This window comes from Lepidochelys olivacea (genome assembly GCF_965140295.1).
Source record: "Lepidochelys olivacea isolate rLepOli2 genome assembly, chromosome: 9".
NCBI classification, from domain to species: domain Eukaryota; kingdom Metazoa; phylum Chordata; order Testudines; family Cheloniidae; genus Lepidochelys; species Lepidochelys olivacea.
The window spans coordinates 3,569,781-3,585,951 of NC_140419.1; the positions used below are offsets into that span (position 1 = coordinate 3,569,781).

General features: G+C 49.2%; 1 protein-coding gene across 2 annotated transcripts; it reads left to right on the forward strand.

The window, feature by feature from the left end:
- The first annotated feature begins 4,014 nt into the window (after positions 1–4,014).
- Positions 4,015–14,479, forward strand: GMNC (geminin coiled-coil domain containing). Of its 2 annotated transcripts, XM_084639688.1 has the most exons (6): positions 4,015–4,140; positions 4,944–5,042; positions 5,763–5,940; positions 7,851–7,936; positions 10,479–10,595; positions 11,973–14,479. In XM_084639688.1, exons 2-6 carry the CDS (start codon positions 4,983–4,985, stop codon positions 12,618–12,620), a joined length of 1,089 nt encoding a protein of 362 aa, XP_084495814.1. In that variant the 5' UTR covers positions 4,015–4,140; positions 4,944–4,982; the 3' UTR covers positions 12,621–14,479. The 2 variants fall into 2 exon arrangements, with proteins under 2 accessions (XP_084495814.1, XP_084495815.1); XM_084639689.1 differs by lacking the exon at positions 4,015–4,140 and having other exon boundaries at positions 4,804–5,042.
- Positions 14,480–16,171: the final 1,692 nt, after the last annotated feature.

Below are 16,171 nucleotides of genomic sequence, written 5' to 3' on the forward strand. Positions count from 1 at the left end.
ATTAGCTAATTTGCCCAAGACCACCCAGCAGGTCAGCAGTAGAGTGAAGACTAGAACCCAGCTCTCCTGAGTCCCAGTCCTCTGACCTATCCACCAGTTTACCTGAGAATAATGGAACAGTAGGAACAATGCATAGGAATTTTGCAAATAAGCCTGTGCCAGAAATGCACTTAAAATCTGGGAGTTGAGCACTTATGAAATTTAAGGTGAAATCCTGGCCCCAGTGAAGTCAGTGGGAGTTTTGTCCTTGACTTCAGTGGGGTCAGAATTTCACCCTTGAACTTTAATTCTAATAAGAAAAAGACTTAGCACTGACTTCGCAGGTTCATAAAAGTTCTGCCAATCAAGCATTCCTGTATTTTTATTTCCTTAGATCATAATAAAATAATTTGTTAGCAGGGATGATCTTTCTTTTCTTTCATTTTTACTGCTTGTAATGTTGCTCTGGAGCTGCTCATGGAACCTGGAGCTTTTCAGACAACTTTATTCATAAAATCAATACATCATTTTGTGAGACTAACTTTTCTCTCTGAGGCTCAAATTAAAAACCAAACAATACTTGCTTTTTGGTGACCTAAAATCCCGAGACTGACATCTCAGAAAACAGTCTGGAACTTGTAATAATACCCAGTGCTTATACAGGGCTTTTCACTCTTGCAGCTCAAAACCCTTTATAAAGAAAAGTATTATCCTCAATGTACAAGCGCGGAAACTGGGGCCCAGAGAAGTAAAGTGACTTGGCTCAGTTCAGTCCGTGACAGAATGCAGGAGTCCTGTCTCCCAGTTCTGTGCTCTGCCGACTGGGCCCCACCCTGATAAGACTGTGGGATTGGTCTTTACTTTCTTATGTGAGGACAAAACCCCAAAAGCAACAGGGGAAAATGCTGCCTGAAGCCTGAATTTGGAAAAATTGAGGTTTTCATTAATTATTATTATTACTGCCCACTGTTCTGGAGTGCGGCTCCTTTTTCCCCCTAATTACACAAAGGATTAAATCCTTCCTCACAGGCACACATAAAACCTTAAAGCTCCTACCTTTGCTTGTATTGTGCAGGGTGTGGAAGTGCTTGCCCAGACTCACTCCTTAGGGTCAAGATGTAAGGCCCAGGACGAAACCCATAGAGGGCAGTATATTTTGGGTCCCTCATCTCCTTCCTCCTCAGACAGTGATTTCCAGAGGGTTAGCCTCTATGTTTTTCTGTTGCCTGCTGCTCTTTGAACAGCTTGGGGCTGAGTGTACTGGGAGTGGAGGGGAAAGCGGTAAAGAAGTAGGGAGACAGCAAAAAACTATTGCTCTCTTTTCCTGCTGCCCTTTTGACAAACAGGTGGCTCCCTTGTGCCTCTGCCTTTCTATTTAAAAGGACCAGTGTATGTGCACATCGTGCCAGGAGAAAGCTGGATACAAACAAGCAGCTTGGCAGGACGATGCAGGGATCGGAAGAGATGGCTCTGTGTGTAGAAGACCCATGTCACGTTCATAACAATAACCCACCCCCAACAGGTGTTCCCATGTGAGGATTTCCTCATATTTCTGGCTGAGCGAAAGAGCACGGACACCCTGCCCGGCCTCTTTCCCAGCCAGCCCTGGGGACGGGGCAGCGCCCAGTGGACTCGGTGGCGTGTCCGAACACGTGCCGTGCGTCAGCTGAACCTGCAGCAGATGCAGGTGTAAGCACAGGACCAGCAAGAGCCCTGCAGATACAGCCGGGCAGCATTACCTCGCCTCTGCCTGGGGTGACACCCTGATACCCCCCCACCACCACCGGCCCAAGACTCGGGCCTTTGTCTTATATTTGCAACTATGCTCCCCATACACACACACAAAAAAAGTCCTGATTTTTCACACTTGCTACCTGGTCCCCCTACCTCTGCCCCCCAGCTCTGAGCCCCCTGTGCACGGGGGGGCTGGGCACCAGGGGTCCCCCTACCTCTGCCCCCCAGCTCTGAGCCCCCTTTGCACGGGGGGGGGGGTGGGCACCAGGGGTCCCCCTACCTCTGCCCCCCAGCTCTGAGCCCCCTGTGCACGGGGGGGCTGGGCACCAGGGGTCCCCCTACCTCTGCCCCCCAGCTCTGAGCCCCCTGTGCACGGGGGGGCTGGGTGGGCACCAGGGGTCCCCCTACCTCTGCCCCCCAGCTCTGAGCCCCCTGTGCACGGGGGGGGGGGGTGGGCACCAGGGGTGCCCCCCTTGCACTGCAGGCTGGGCGGAGGGGGGGGGCTGGAGCGGCCCGGCCCCGCCCGGGGGAAGGAGGGGGAGGGGCAGGGCACCAGCTGCAGCGGCAGGCGGGGGGAGGGGCGGTGCCAGGACTCTTTCCCCCCCCCCCGGAGCTGGGCGCACGGTGATGACGTCAACGTGACCTTTCAACTCCCCCGTGTGTGGGTTTTTGGTGTTTTTTTGGGAGGCCCAACATGGCCGCTGTCTCGAGCGGCCTCGGGCCCGGCCTGGGCGGCTCGGCGGGGGCTGGCAGGCTCGCCCGGCTCGGCTCGGCCTGGCCCGGCCCGGCAGGCCGCTGCCGCCCCGCAGCAGCAGGCCCCGGCGCGGCTGGGGGCCGAGCGCTGTCCCGGCGCGGGGGCCCAGGGCGGCCGGCTGGGTGCGGGCCCTGCCCGGGGCTGGGCTGGCCGCCGAGGGGCTGTGCGCAGCGCCGAGCACACGCGGCTGGGGGTCGGGCCGCCCCCCTGGGCCAAGGATCCGCACAAACACCCGCCCGGGGCTGTCCCGGGGCCACGCTGGGGTCCGGCCCCAGCAGCCTGGCCCGGCCCCCCCAGGGACACGCCAGGATCAGGCCCGGGATAAGCGAGGGTCTGCAGTCCGTTGCCCCAGTGAGACCCCTGGGGGGGGGGATTAGCAGGCCTCCTTCGCCGTGAGCCGCCCTGCGGAATTGGGGGCAGGGGGATGGCGGACCCGAGCCCTTTTTATCCTGATTATTTCACCCCGAAAGGGGCTGTGATGAGGCATTTCTCCTGAGCTGGCAGCTCGGCTAGAGGAGCGATCTGGGGAAATATGTCGGTCACAAGAGCCTGGGAGGCAAATCGCCCTCCTGGGTGTTCAGTGTCACCGAGCCTGGCTAATGGGCTAGGGGCACCAAGCATCCTCCAGGGGGGAAATGGAAGAACATCCCATATGCCAGCCTGCTCCTACCTCCCCCTTTGGTGGCTGCAGATTGTGTGCCCGGGCAGGTCAGGTTACCCACCTTTTTCATAGATCTTGCCATGGCAGGAGGCAGGATCTTGATCGAACAACTGCTCTGCTATTAACTCATTTCACACCAACCCCTTATCCTATACAAAGACAGACCCAGGAGTGAAGGTTTTTTGTTCCAGAAGACAAGCCTGTTTAGGGATTGTAATCACCATGGAAATTGGATTTCATTTATATTTGTTTATACCCACACGTATGTCTTCGACACTGATACCTATCTACTGTGCAAACCTTTCTGATACACCAGTAAACCTTTCAGTCCCTACCTCGTTTATTTAATACCCAGATTTGTTTCTGGAAGCCCGGGGTCTGGTAGCAGAGCAATTCCCAATAAAATAAGTCATTTAGAAGCTTGACATCACAGCCTCTTCTGTTCTGCAAACCAGGCTTTGCCCCTTGGAGATGTGGATAAAACTGCCTTGAGTCGCCATTGCTGGACCCATAATGAGTAAATCCAACGAGCATTCTCTTCCCAACCCTGACAAGTTGGATGAGTTGCCTTTGGGTCTTTCTGCTGGGCTTTACAATTGCTAAATAGGGTTAAAAAATAAAACAATACACATCACCAGCTACCTCACCTCTGCTGTGTGTGATGCCTTCATAAACCTGTGTTGTTTTCTTGGAATGACTCTCAGACCCACCAGCTCTGTGTAGCCTACCCATTTCTTTTTCTTTCTTTTTTTCCTCCTTCCTTGTGATGATTTGTGAGACCAGAATGACTTTGATTTCAGCAAGTTTGCTGTTTATTCACGTCACAAGTTTGACAGCTTTACACCAAATCAGATTGCTGGGATTCAAGAAAGCTCTCAGGCGTCACTGGAAGCTCCTTTAGATTAGAACTCGCCTCCCCTGTCTTTTCCCCCTTCAGAGCCAATTAAAGCTCGCTGGGGCTTTAAGAGGAAACGTGCTCCCAAGCCCTGCATCTCCTTCTGCCACTAAAATGGTAAGTGCTCTTTGGATCTCTCTCGACCTGAAGTCAGAGGGGGAAAGCTGGTATTTTGTCTTGAGGGTTTGCAATGTATTTTGTGCCCTGTATAAGATTGGTAGTGAGGAAGCTTACCCTGTACCTGGAAACCCATAGCTGTGGGGGCTCATTTTTGAGGATCTAAGCTTTGTCATTGCCTTGCAAAGACTTCTCACTTGCAGCAGGTTTGGCTTATCTGGGGGAGAGCCACACATTTCCAGAAACGAACCCAGACTTTTCCTGATCAGTGGGACCACTGCAAATTTGCAGAGACTGGGCACCGACTGGATGTGATTCTCCTAACTTTGTAAAAAGAAAAGGAGGACTTGTGGCACCTTAGAGACGAACCCATTTATTTGAGCATGAGCTTTCGTGAGCTACAGCTCATCCGATGAAGCGAGCTGTAGCTCACGAAAGCTTCTGCTCAAATAAATGGGTTCGTCTCTAAGGTGCCACAAGTACTCCTTTTCTTTTTGCGAATACAGACTAACACGGCTGCTACTCTGAATCCTAACTTTGTGTAGAGGGTTGGATGACTTTAATAGCCAATGACTCTCAAGATAGGTCTGGATCGCTTGTTCCTTTTAAACAACCTAGTGTTTCCAGGCGAGTGAGTGTCCCTCTCTCACATACCTTTGCTTGGTGCCGTGATGCTGGAGATGGTGAGTGGGCTAGAACTGAGGAGGTGGTGACTCACCGCGAGGGACTTCGAGGTAGCAGCCTAAGGCTGTTTAAAGCCCAGGAGGGAGTGCATTCGCTCTGATTTTCTGTCTCTCCTTCAGAGGTAACCCTGCGTGTTAATATGCTGGAGGAAGGGATCGATGGGCGGACAGGGAATCACTCGGCGAACTGGAGGCGAAGCTGTGGATGGGAATATACATGTAGGCTAGTAGGATCGCTGCATCTAGTGACGGGGGTTTGGGCTACACGGCTGGGTCGCACTCCCTCTGCATCCGCAGCAGGCTGCCTGGCGGCTGCGGGCGAACCTTCGCCCTTGGCTGCAGCGTGGGTCTTCCCAAGTGTCAGAGCCCGGGCCCCTTTGAGCCTGGGATATCTGGGGGAGAATCACCCCGGAGGATCAGCGGCTCGGGCGGGAGGAGAGAGCAGAGGGAGACCCCCCCAGGGCACGGCCAGCCGCCGTCGCTGCAGTGTCTGGGGAGCTGTGGGTCGGGCGGAGAGGTGGGACGGAGGTTTGACCGAGCTCAGGAGCACAGCAGAGAGCTGGGGGAAAGCCGGGGCAGGTTTGAGGCGCTGACTAAAGATGCTCGCAGCTCATGGTTTTGCCACCTCTAAGCACCTCTCTCCTATCGGGGCCTGGTGGCTGCGACACTGTTTAATCGGAAGCCCCCGGCAGTGGGACCCGGAAAACCCTTCCTCCACCTGGGAGAGGTCTCCTGCCTTTGAGAAGCCAGCGCGTGGCTGAGCCTCTGGCCTCCCTCCTGGTTTAAAACTCGGTTTGACTGCCGGGGATGACCCCAGTGGGACGGGGGATCGAGCCCCAGCCCAGACAGCGGGCTGCTCAGCACTTGGTTTTACACACGCCTCTAATTTCTCCTGTCTCTGCCTTTCCCCCTCCCCGCGCCCTTGTGTTCACTTCACAGAGCACCATTCTCTCTTGCCAAGATCCGTACTTTGTAGGGGGCCCGGGCCACGATTGCCCCTATTCCGACTCAACGTCAGCAGCCAGTGTTGATGTTTCCAAGGAGACTTGGGTTTCTTTCTGGGCTTCTGGTCTCCTGGACGACACCAGCGAGAACCAACAAGAAGGACAGGCCCCGGGTAGGTTCTGCTGCTCCTTGGCCGCCGGGAGCTTGCAGCCGAAGATGCCGGGGTGAATGACTGCGCCAGCCGGAGCGGAGCGGATAACGCTCTCGCTTCTGCGCTGCTGGGGAAGGAAGGGCAGGTCCCCACCTCTGAGCGCTCCCTGGATCGTGCGCCTGGCGGGAGGGGACATGAAGTGCGAGCTGGAGACCGTGCCCCGGCCCGTGCGTAGCGCTCCCGGCTCCGCCGCCCAGAGCTGGGGGCTTTGGCTCAGGAGCACCCTGGAGAGGGGGCGCTGAGCCGCTCCTCCGTGCTCTCCTCCGAGCTCGTTCCCGGAGCCCAGTCGCTTTGCAGCGTTGGGGCAGCGCTCACAGGGGCCGCCCTGGGGCCCGGCCGATCCCCTTCCGCGGGCTGCCCCCTCCCAGCGCGCGGGTGGCGACTCCAGCGCCCTGTCTACACGGCAGCTTCCCCTGGCGCAGCGGGGAAGAGCCGGTCCGGCTTTTGCTGGGGAGCTGCAGCCCCGCGGGGTGGCTAGCGGGGCTGACTCTGCGGGCGGAGCCGGCGGGGACACGGGCCCTCACGGCTACTTCGCAGGCAGCTCCCGGGGGATGTTCTCAAGGTCTCCGCGCAGAACCAGCTTCTGTTTGTCTTTTCCGGAGAGACAGGATCCCCCCAGGTGACGGCACTGGAGGGGGACTCGGGAGATTTCAGTTCCCAGGTCTGCCAGAGACTCCCTGTATGGCCTGGGGCACATCACTGAGTCTCTGGGACCCACATCCTCAAAGGCAGTTCAGTGCCTAACTCCCATGGGAATAATGGGAATTAGGCACCTAAGAGCCTTTGAGGATTTGGGCACCTGTGCCTCCGTTTATACATCTGTAAAATGGGGATTGCAATCCTTCCTTTCCCCCACCCTTTGTCTATCTGGGTTAGTTAAGCTGCAAGCTCTGTGAGGCAGAGACTGTCTCTCACTCTGTTTTTATACAGCACCTAGCACACTGTGACCCTGATCTCATCTGAGGCCCATGGATGCTACCATAATAAAACCCAATACTACTAATCATTATAATAATTATACACTCTGGGCCATAGTTTTGATTTTAGCAGAGTTGTACAACAAAGGTGGGATTATATGACCATGCTTCCTGCAGACAGGCTTGGGTACTGCACTGCAGTTTTCCCCTGGGGAGGGGGTGAGATAAAGAACAAACCCCAGGTGAGGTTATGATAGTCATGTTGCCTACTGTCCACACCACTGGAAAGCTCTCAGAGCCTACAGTGTTGGGGTGCCGCATGACCCTGTGTAGAATAGAAAGTTCAGTCGGTAGCGCATCAGGCTTTCAATCAGAGAGGTCCTGGTTCGAGGCCCTGCAGTCCCCTCCGTGGCAGGAAGGTTAGCTCGTTTCATCTCTAGCTTCCATGATTACCCATGATCTGAAATGGTGTTGGGAACTCACCTCTCGTACCCAGCACTTTGTATCCATAGATCTCATAGCCCCTTTTGAAGATGGGGGGAAACTGAGATAGAGAGTGAAGTGACTTGCCCAGGTCACAGCAGAGCCCAGAATGGAACCCAGGCGTCCTGAGTCCTAGTACACTGCCCGGGCCACTGGCCTAGGTTGCCTCACAAATAACTTTCCCAAGCTTTGGTTCCTCTTGTAAAGAAGAAGAATTTTAAACAAAGAATAAAGAGCACAAGGAAAAATACCCGCCAGATGCCAAAGGTGTCTTATAACAAACTCGGATGATTTACTAATTTATTATCCGTTTTTAAAGGACCACTCTTTGCTGCTTATCAAGCGGTACAATTTTTCCTTGATTCAAATGAAGTAAACAAGAGGGATTAAAATAAACATGATTGTAATTTTACGCTTGGTTTGGAAAATGTGGTTTTCAGTTTAATCACTTTGATGTCTGTTTTTGTCCAGACCAGTTCTGTGGCTTGGGTTTTACTATTCCAGATGACACGTGGCAAGGAGATCAGCTGTCCTCCCAGCTCTACAGAAACAAACAGGTAACATATCAAACAACTCACACACTGGAGAATGGAACCTTGATTTACAGCTTTAAAATGTTCTTCCACCCAGCATCCCTAGAGTTTCATTTTACAGTTGGCTAAAGCTCTGGGTCAGTAGGTTGTGTTCATAAATCTGTTTCTCTGTGCAGTGAGTATGGAAAACATTGGCAGCCTGAAATCTTCTATTTTTTCTCCTTCCTTATGTTGATTTGTGAAACTAGAATTACTTCAATTAGCAGCAGCGTTGCTGTCTGCCCATGTCACAAGTCCAGCAGCTTCATACCTGATCAGATTGCTGGCTTCCACCAAAAAAGCAGAGGCATCACTGGGAACTGCTTTAGGGTCTGAGGCTGCAAAGACTTACACTCGCACGTAAGGTTGCTCACATGACTAGTTCTGTTGACTGCAGTGGGGGGACCCACTTGAGCAAAGTTAGTCACATGCATGAGTCTTCGCAGGCTCAAGCACCAAGATTAGATGTCCTCTCTAGAGCTCTTTTCCCTTTTCCATGAGTGCTAATAAGCAGCAGGAGAGCCAGTGAACTCTCCAAGCTAAGCGGTTCCCATTGTAGCTGCTTGTACCTAGCTCAATATTTAGATCACAACAGAGTGACCCTGAACCAAAACACTTGGGGTGACATCTTGGCCCCACTGAAGTCAATGGAAGTTTGGCCATTGACTTCAATGCAGCCAGGATTTCACCCTAGGTCCAAATAGCCAAAAACTTCCTTTTCTTGCCCATTATCTGTCTTGTCTATTTAGAACATAATCTCTTTTGGGGAGAGATGTCTGCCACTGTATATATGTGCTGGACATGGCACAGTGGGGCTCTAACTTCATTTGAGACTTGTAGGGTATGCCTGTTTTGCAGCAGGGAGCGAGCCTCCAGCCTGGGGAGACAGATTCATGCCAGCTCTCCTTGGCCTAGCACACTAAAATTAGCAGTGTGAACTGTTGCATCGTGGGCAGCAGTGAAGAACATAAGAACAGCCACACGGGATCAGACCAAAGGACCATCCTGATCAGTGGGCTGGGGCACATGTCTTATGAAGAGAGGCTGAGGGAACTGGGGTTATTTAGTCTGCAGAAGAGAAGAGTGAGGGGGGTTTTGATAGCAGCCTTCAACTACCTGAAGTGGGGCTCCAAAGAGGATGGAGCTCGGCTGTTCTCAGTGGTGGCAGATGACAGAACAAGGAGCAATGGTCTCAAGTTGCAGCAGGGGAGGTCTAGGTTGGACACTAGGATTCACTGTTTCACTAGGAGGATGGTGAAGCACTGGAACAGGTTCCCTAGGAGGTGGTGGAATCTCCTTCCTTAGAAGTTTTTAAGATCAGGCTTGACAAAGCCCTGGCTAGGATGATTTAGTTAGTGTTGGTCCTGCTTTGAGCAGGGGATTGGACTAGATGACCTCCTGAAGTCTCTTCCAACTCTAAGATTCTATGATCTTTCCCAATATCCTGTCTTCCGACAGTGGCCAATGCCAGGTGCCCCAGAGAGAATGAACAGAACAGGTAATCATCAAGTGATCCATATCCCTGTTGCTCATTCCCAACTTCTGGCAAACAGGCTAAGGACACCATCGCTGTCCATCCTGGCTAATAGCCATTGATGGACCTATCCTCCATGAACTTATCTAGTTCTTTTTTGAACCCTGTTATAGTCTTGGCCTTCACAACATCCTCTGGCAAGGAGTTCCACAGGTTGTGTAAAGAAATACTCCCTTTTATTTGTTTTAAACCTGCTGCCTTTTAATTTGGTGACCCCTAGTTCTTGTGTTATGAGAAGGAGTAAAGAACACTTCCTTATTTACTTTCTCCACACCAGTCACGATTTTATAGACCTCTATCATATCCCCCCCATATCCTAGCTGAAAAATCCCAATTTTATTAATCTCTCCTCATACGGAAGCTGTTCCATACCCCTAATCATTTTTGTTGCCCTTTTCTGAACCTTTTCCAATTCCGATAGTCTTTTTTGAGATGGGTGACCATATCTGCACGCAGTATTCAAGATGTGAGCATGCCATGGATTTATATACAGCTCAATCCTCTAATTTAAATAATGACACCTGGATTTAAATTTTTCAGCCTGCACCCATGTCTAGTTTATAATCTGCTCTCTCGCCCCTCCTTTTCTCTCTAGCCACGTCTAGGTTAGTGAGCTAGGGATCCAGAGGGAAGCTTAAGTGCTCTTTGAAACGTAGAAGGAAGAAAACTGACAGCATTGTGAGTGAGAAAATCTCTGTGTATTTAAAGGGCTGTTTGCAGTTCATTTCCCTGCAGACCTCTATTTTTCCTCTGCGGTTACAATTTTTCAAAATAATCTCTTCAAACATTTGCTAAAGAATAGGAGAAGTCAAATTTGAGACGTGAACAGTCATGCCACTTATCTTTACAGGGACAAGGGGTTCTTGAGGATTGAATTCACAAAGCAAACACCAAAATCATCACATCCCGCCAGGCCATAGAGCAGGGAATTTATCAGGTTACAGAGTCAAGAGAGCTAAGAAACGTCTATTCATCGATATCTGTATTTCACAGCTTCAAGACACCTTGCTACAGAAGGAAGAGGAACTTGCCAGGTTACATGAAGAAAATAACAACCTCCGACAATACCTGAATTCTGCCGTGGTTCAGTGTTTGGAAGACAAGGCAAAGGTACCGTGTTCAAACCTGCCATGAAAAAGTGTGTCTGTGAGAGAGAAGAGAATGAAGCATTTAGGTGAAATGCCTAAAATGCAAATGCAAATAAACAGGTGTAAAAGGCCACATTGTGGGGAGGTAGCGTGCAAGAGGAAAAGCCCCTCTAACGCTCACCAGATTGGTGACCATGCACTAACCGATAGTGTGTGTCGTCGTGGTCGGCCTTGCCTATGTAGACAGGGTTAAGCCATGTGACAGCCCTGATCTTTAGCATTTATAGCTGATTTGGTTGATGATGCTTTGTGAGAGAGGTTTATAAGAAGCAATGGACTAACCCTAATCCCCTCAAACCGATGACCAGAACTCATTACACTGAAAGGATACCAAAAAGTAAGGCATTTAGCATTTATCAGCTTCGGAGTCAATAAAGCAGCTGTTCAGAGAGCAGAAGCACAAACCTGGGATTGGGTAACGGGGGGCATTCTGTTCTCAGCTCTGCTGCTGACTTGCCCTTGTCCTTGGGCAAGTCACTTAGCTTTTGGTGCCTCGGCCCCACCAGTTGCAGAATGAGAATGCTAATAGCTTAGCGGCCACCCTGGGGCCATCGTGGGGGTTAATAAATATTTGTCAGGCTCTTTGGGATGCTGAGATTGACGGTGCTATGGAGGGGCTGAGCATTGTCGCTAAGGATGGGCTCACTCCTTACTCAGGCAAAGTAAGTGGTACCACAGGGCATGTGGCATGAGTGAAAACTGAGATCCTTGACAGAGGATGTCAAAAGGATAAGTGCAGAGGGAGTCTCTGAGATGCTCTCCTCACCTGAATTGCCCTAAGGGTGTGAGGGCTTGCCCCTTCAACCCATCCCCCTCCCCACTTGCCCCCACACACAGTGGATCCCAGGGCTATCTGCGCCGAGGCTCGCTCTGTGCTCCCCAGCCCACCTCCTACTCACTGGGAACCATGGGAGGCATATGCATGTTCCCCTCCCACCCAGCCCTGGATCTCTGGAATCAGCATATCATGGGAGGTGACTGAGCCCCCGGGGCCAGATCAGATCCTGCTGGCAGCGTCGGTGTTGAGGACGGCTATACAGTGCAGGAGCTTTCATTTCATGGCTCACTGAGAGAAAAAGCAAACAAAGCTCCGGCTATGTTGACACTGTCGTATTCTTATCTCGTAGGAGTTTGGGCTGTTTCCAGAGACTGTACAGCACAAAATAATTAGTGCCATCCACGTTTGCTAACTGAAAATGAGCTCCGGGTAAACTGTGTGCTTTATAAGAACGATGTTAGGCACCTGTTCAGATAAAGTCTGTGGCCAGAAACATGTTGCTTCTGGGGCTCTGGAGGATCAGCTTTTAATCTGCATGCTATTCCCTGTTCTCTTGTATAGAAACTACTGCTGCACAGTGGCCAGAAGAAACACGCAATTCTCAAAAGTGGCAAGAGGAAATTTAAAGAGGACAGTTACCTGGCCCCTCGAGAGACTCCTAACCCCTCAAAAGCCAGGAGGAACCTACTCAGTGATTTTACTGCCTGCGAAGAACAAGCTACTCCGCCTGTGGATACCTGGGTACTGCAAACCCTGGGACTAAAAGATATCAACACTATCGATGAGTCTTTATCAGCTAACTACAGTGCCCTGTCCTCTGAGCTTGGAAAAAGCTCATGCTGCCAGAGCCATGGAGAGGCAATGGACTACTGTAATGATGAGGACCCAATAGCTACTTATGGCTGTGATCAGATGACTCCTATAACCAGCACTGCCAGCCCTGGGAAGCAGGATTTACCCTACATCCAGCCACTTTCTTCAGCACCATATGCTTCCTTGACCCTGCCCAGCGATGCCCCTTTCCCACCTTACGGATTGCCTTACTTCGCCAATGACGTGTCACCAAACAAAACCGATGTGGCCTTTACAACCTCCCTGAGCCCCCACCGCAACGTCAAAACACACACCTTCCACCAGGGACAGGTCTTCGTGCGCCGAGAGGAGGACGGAGGCTGGAAATTCACCTGGGTCCCCAAGCAATCCGAGTGACTCCCCCTTGCCCCCACTTCTGAGCACTGCCATCAGTGACATGTTTACAAACATTTACAACTGCAGAAACCTTTCTTGCACTTAAGATTGATGCTGAGAACAGAAGCAACATCCCCTACAGGCTGTTATCTCATGCTCTCTGAAATGCTACATTATATCATCCACCCATTCACCTCCGGACGCTCCTAATTCTTGCAGGAATGGCTCCAGATTGCCTTTGGAAATGTATCCGCGCAGGGCCAGATGTAAAACTAGCCCCCCATTCATTTCAGCTCTCTCCACATCTGTGAGACCATCTACCACCACTTATTCACAACCCCTCCGCCACCAGCCAGCTTCTGCCATCTTGTACCTTCCTGGCTGAAATGTACCCAACCATTCCTGTTTCTGACACTCTGGTGACCACCCCTACCCGGACTGGGAAGCCAGGAGCTGGAGCAAGGTTTTTGGGAGACAGTTAAGGAGCAGCATCTCTGCCACAGCCCTTTTGTGCCGGCATCCTAGGGGACCACAGCCAGAGAATGAAGGCTGGTTCTCTGGCTGTTAGATCAGTGATGTTCTGGAGAGTGGAGCCCCAGTGGCTGCATAAATTGCATAGGAGGAAAGCAATTGCTGATCTGTTGTCCTTTAATGTAATGCTTGGTTGGTGTACATATAGTCACTTACGGCTGTCGTTTTTTGAGGCGTCCTCAAAATGAGCAGGATTTGCTCCTATTGCCTGCAGGTTGCCTTGTAAGTGCCAAGCAACACGTCAACTCTAATGGGTTTTCTGCGCTAACCAAGCAGCCAGCACATTTACCGCATGATGCTTTTCAAAGCTATTTCCCTGGTGAGACAGCTGTAGCTGGACATGCGTTAGTGCTATCTCTGGAAATACAGACGATGAGTCAAGCCCTCAGCAGCTGTCAATTGGTGTAACTCCACTGACGTCACCAACGGAGGGTCCGGCCCAATATATTGGCAGGAGAAGTTTTATATAGTGTGGAAAAAAATATATTTGGTGCCTTACTAGCCACCACGAAAGATACATTCTCTTCCACTCACAATATTGTCTTGGCCCCACCACTGATTCACGTGCTGTCTGGTACTGAGTCACTTCCAGGGACATTCCTTGGGTTGTCTTCAATATTGTGCTATGGGCTAGGGGAAACTCTTACTCATGAGAGCAGCCCTTATCACACTCAGTTTCTGCGGCTTTCACAGGGCTACTGTGGACAGTAAAAGCCACGCTTGTGAAGTCTGGCAGTTGCTTTCCATTCCAGAAAATGCCATGTAGACCGTTCAGTTCTGGTTTCCTTTGAGGGTGTGTGGGGATCCAACTTTACACAAGAGCAACACTGGCCAGAATGTTGGTTTACGGAAATTGCTGTTGGTAATGACAGAATTGGGCTTTTCTAGTACACTTGCTCTGCGGATTGTATCCCTCAATTAAGGGGTAGTATCATTGAGTGATTAAAGTAGTTGATCGCAAACCACATCCCATTCGAGGTTCTACCACTCACATATCTCCCAGGGTTGTGAGGCTAAATACATCACTTTCTTGAAAGCGCATTCAAACCCTTGGGTTCAGTGTGCTAGTCAACTGCACCATGCTTTTATTAAACTAACAACAAAATGAAGTCAACGTACAGGAAGTCAACTTACCAACCACACATTTTATGTGACCCTTATTTGCTAATTTACCCCCCTTTGACTTTTTGATACTTAAATATTGGTAGCATTGAAAACCAAGGGACCAGTCTGGCAATCCTGGCTCTCATTATTTGTCCTATTGACCTCAGTGCAACTGTTGTCCTTGTGTGAGTAAAGGTCCTCCAGTTGCTTATTTTAATATAAAATTTAGATACAACTTTATTTTGATGAGGATTAAAATCCATTTTCTATTCAAAATATTCGCTTGTGCCTTAGAATCTCAGTATTTTAGCTTTTGATTCAGGAGCTAAACTAATTCCTCCCATGGTATTTAAATCAACAAGCAAATCTCTATTTGTTCGTAACTTATTTTAAAATAATAAGGCAGGCTTTCCGTGCATAGAATCAACAGTTTAAATGCTTGCATTGGAGGGAACATAAATTAATTAATGTTTAACCCAGTGCAATAATTCACACAAATTAAACCCCAGGAGTTTGATGCTGTTTCCATTGAAGCCACTGGAGGTTTTGCCAGCTTCAGCAAGAGCAGGATCCAGGCTACTGTTGTTCCGTAGCAATGTAATTTGCTGCTTAGGTATATTTTAAATAAAAGCAGAAAAGTTGTTCCTGGTAAAAATAAGTCCTCCTTTCTTTTCTTTTCTTTTCTTTTTTTTTTTTTATAAGCAAACCATTAGCCAGCTCTAGCCCAAACTGTATAGGATGATGTTGAAGAAAAGTACAGATAGGGTGATGTTTTGTACAGTTAAGGTTACTGTTGTACAGAGTGTAGACAATTCATTGCTTAATTCCCTTTTCTTAACATGAAATGTTTTTGTGTGTGTGTATGCTGAATACCATGCTCAAAATAATTAGACAATGTGACCATAGGATTAATCCTCAAGCTAGCTGAACATTTCTTATATATTTCAAAGCAACTACACAATGTGAGTACAGAGTGCAATTCTATTGCATGACTTTTAGTGCTGTTGAATTGAGTGCCTTTTACAACATTAAAAAACCAAGAGCTTTTTAATCCTAAAATTGATTTTTAACCCTAATGAATTAAAAATGAGCGATTAAGTCATCCTCTCTGTTTAATATCTTTCGTTGATATTTATAGATCACATGCTTCTTGGAGCAAAAGCCTTATTTTCCTCTGTTATTTACTATACACCATTGGGGTGGAATTCACCCCCTTTAGATTTCTAGCATGAAGTCTATGCAGCACTTAAGTCCCAACTAAACCCTCAAAATAGAGTTTAAATGAAACTTAATTGGTGCCTAGACCTTTGCCAGCCCTCTGATCAGGGATGAATTTCACCCTTCTCATTTAACAAATAAATTATAGAGCTGAGTGAATAATTCAGAATGAATAATTTATCCAGTTTATCCAATTTTTCCTGCAGTTTTGTCAGTTTTATTCCGCACAATGTTTTAACTCTATGGTTTCCCACAGATTGTTCTTTAAGTATTTACTGTTTGAGGTCACTTTCGGTAGCTGGGACTGTCCAGATTAAGTCACAAGGCATTGCTTCTGTTCCATGATTGGTGAAAATACATGCACGTGCAAATTTAAGAGTGTGCTTTGGGCAAATGTTGCAGCATGTGACTTTGAAATTTGCTCTTTGCAACCACTTACGTTAATTAAATTTAATGACACGAATGTTCACATATAGCAAACACAAAATGATGATAAGAATTTAAGATAATATTCCTGAAATATTTTTATTTGCAATATTCATTTAGTTCTCACACAAAAACAGATGACATTTCCTCTAGAAATTGCATCAGCAGTTGAGTTTGGATTTACCATGACACCAAGAGCACTAATTAAAAAAAGAAGTCTTTCTTCCTTAGTTGGCTTACTACTTTTCCACTGTAAGAAAGTTAATCATGATGCCAAACTTAAGGAACATCTG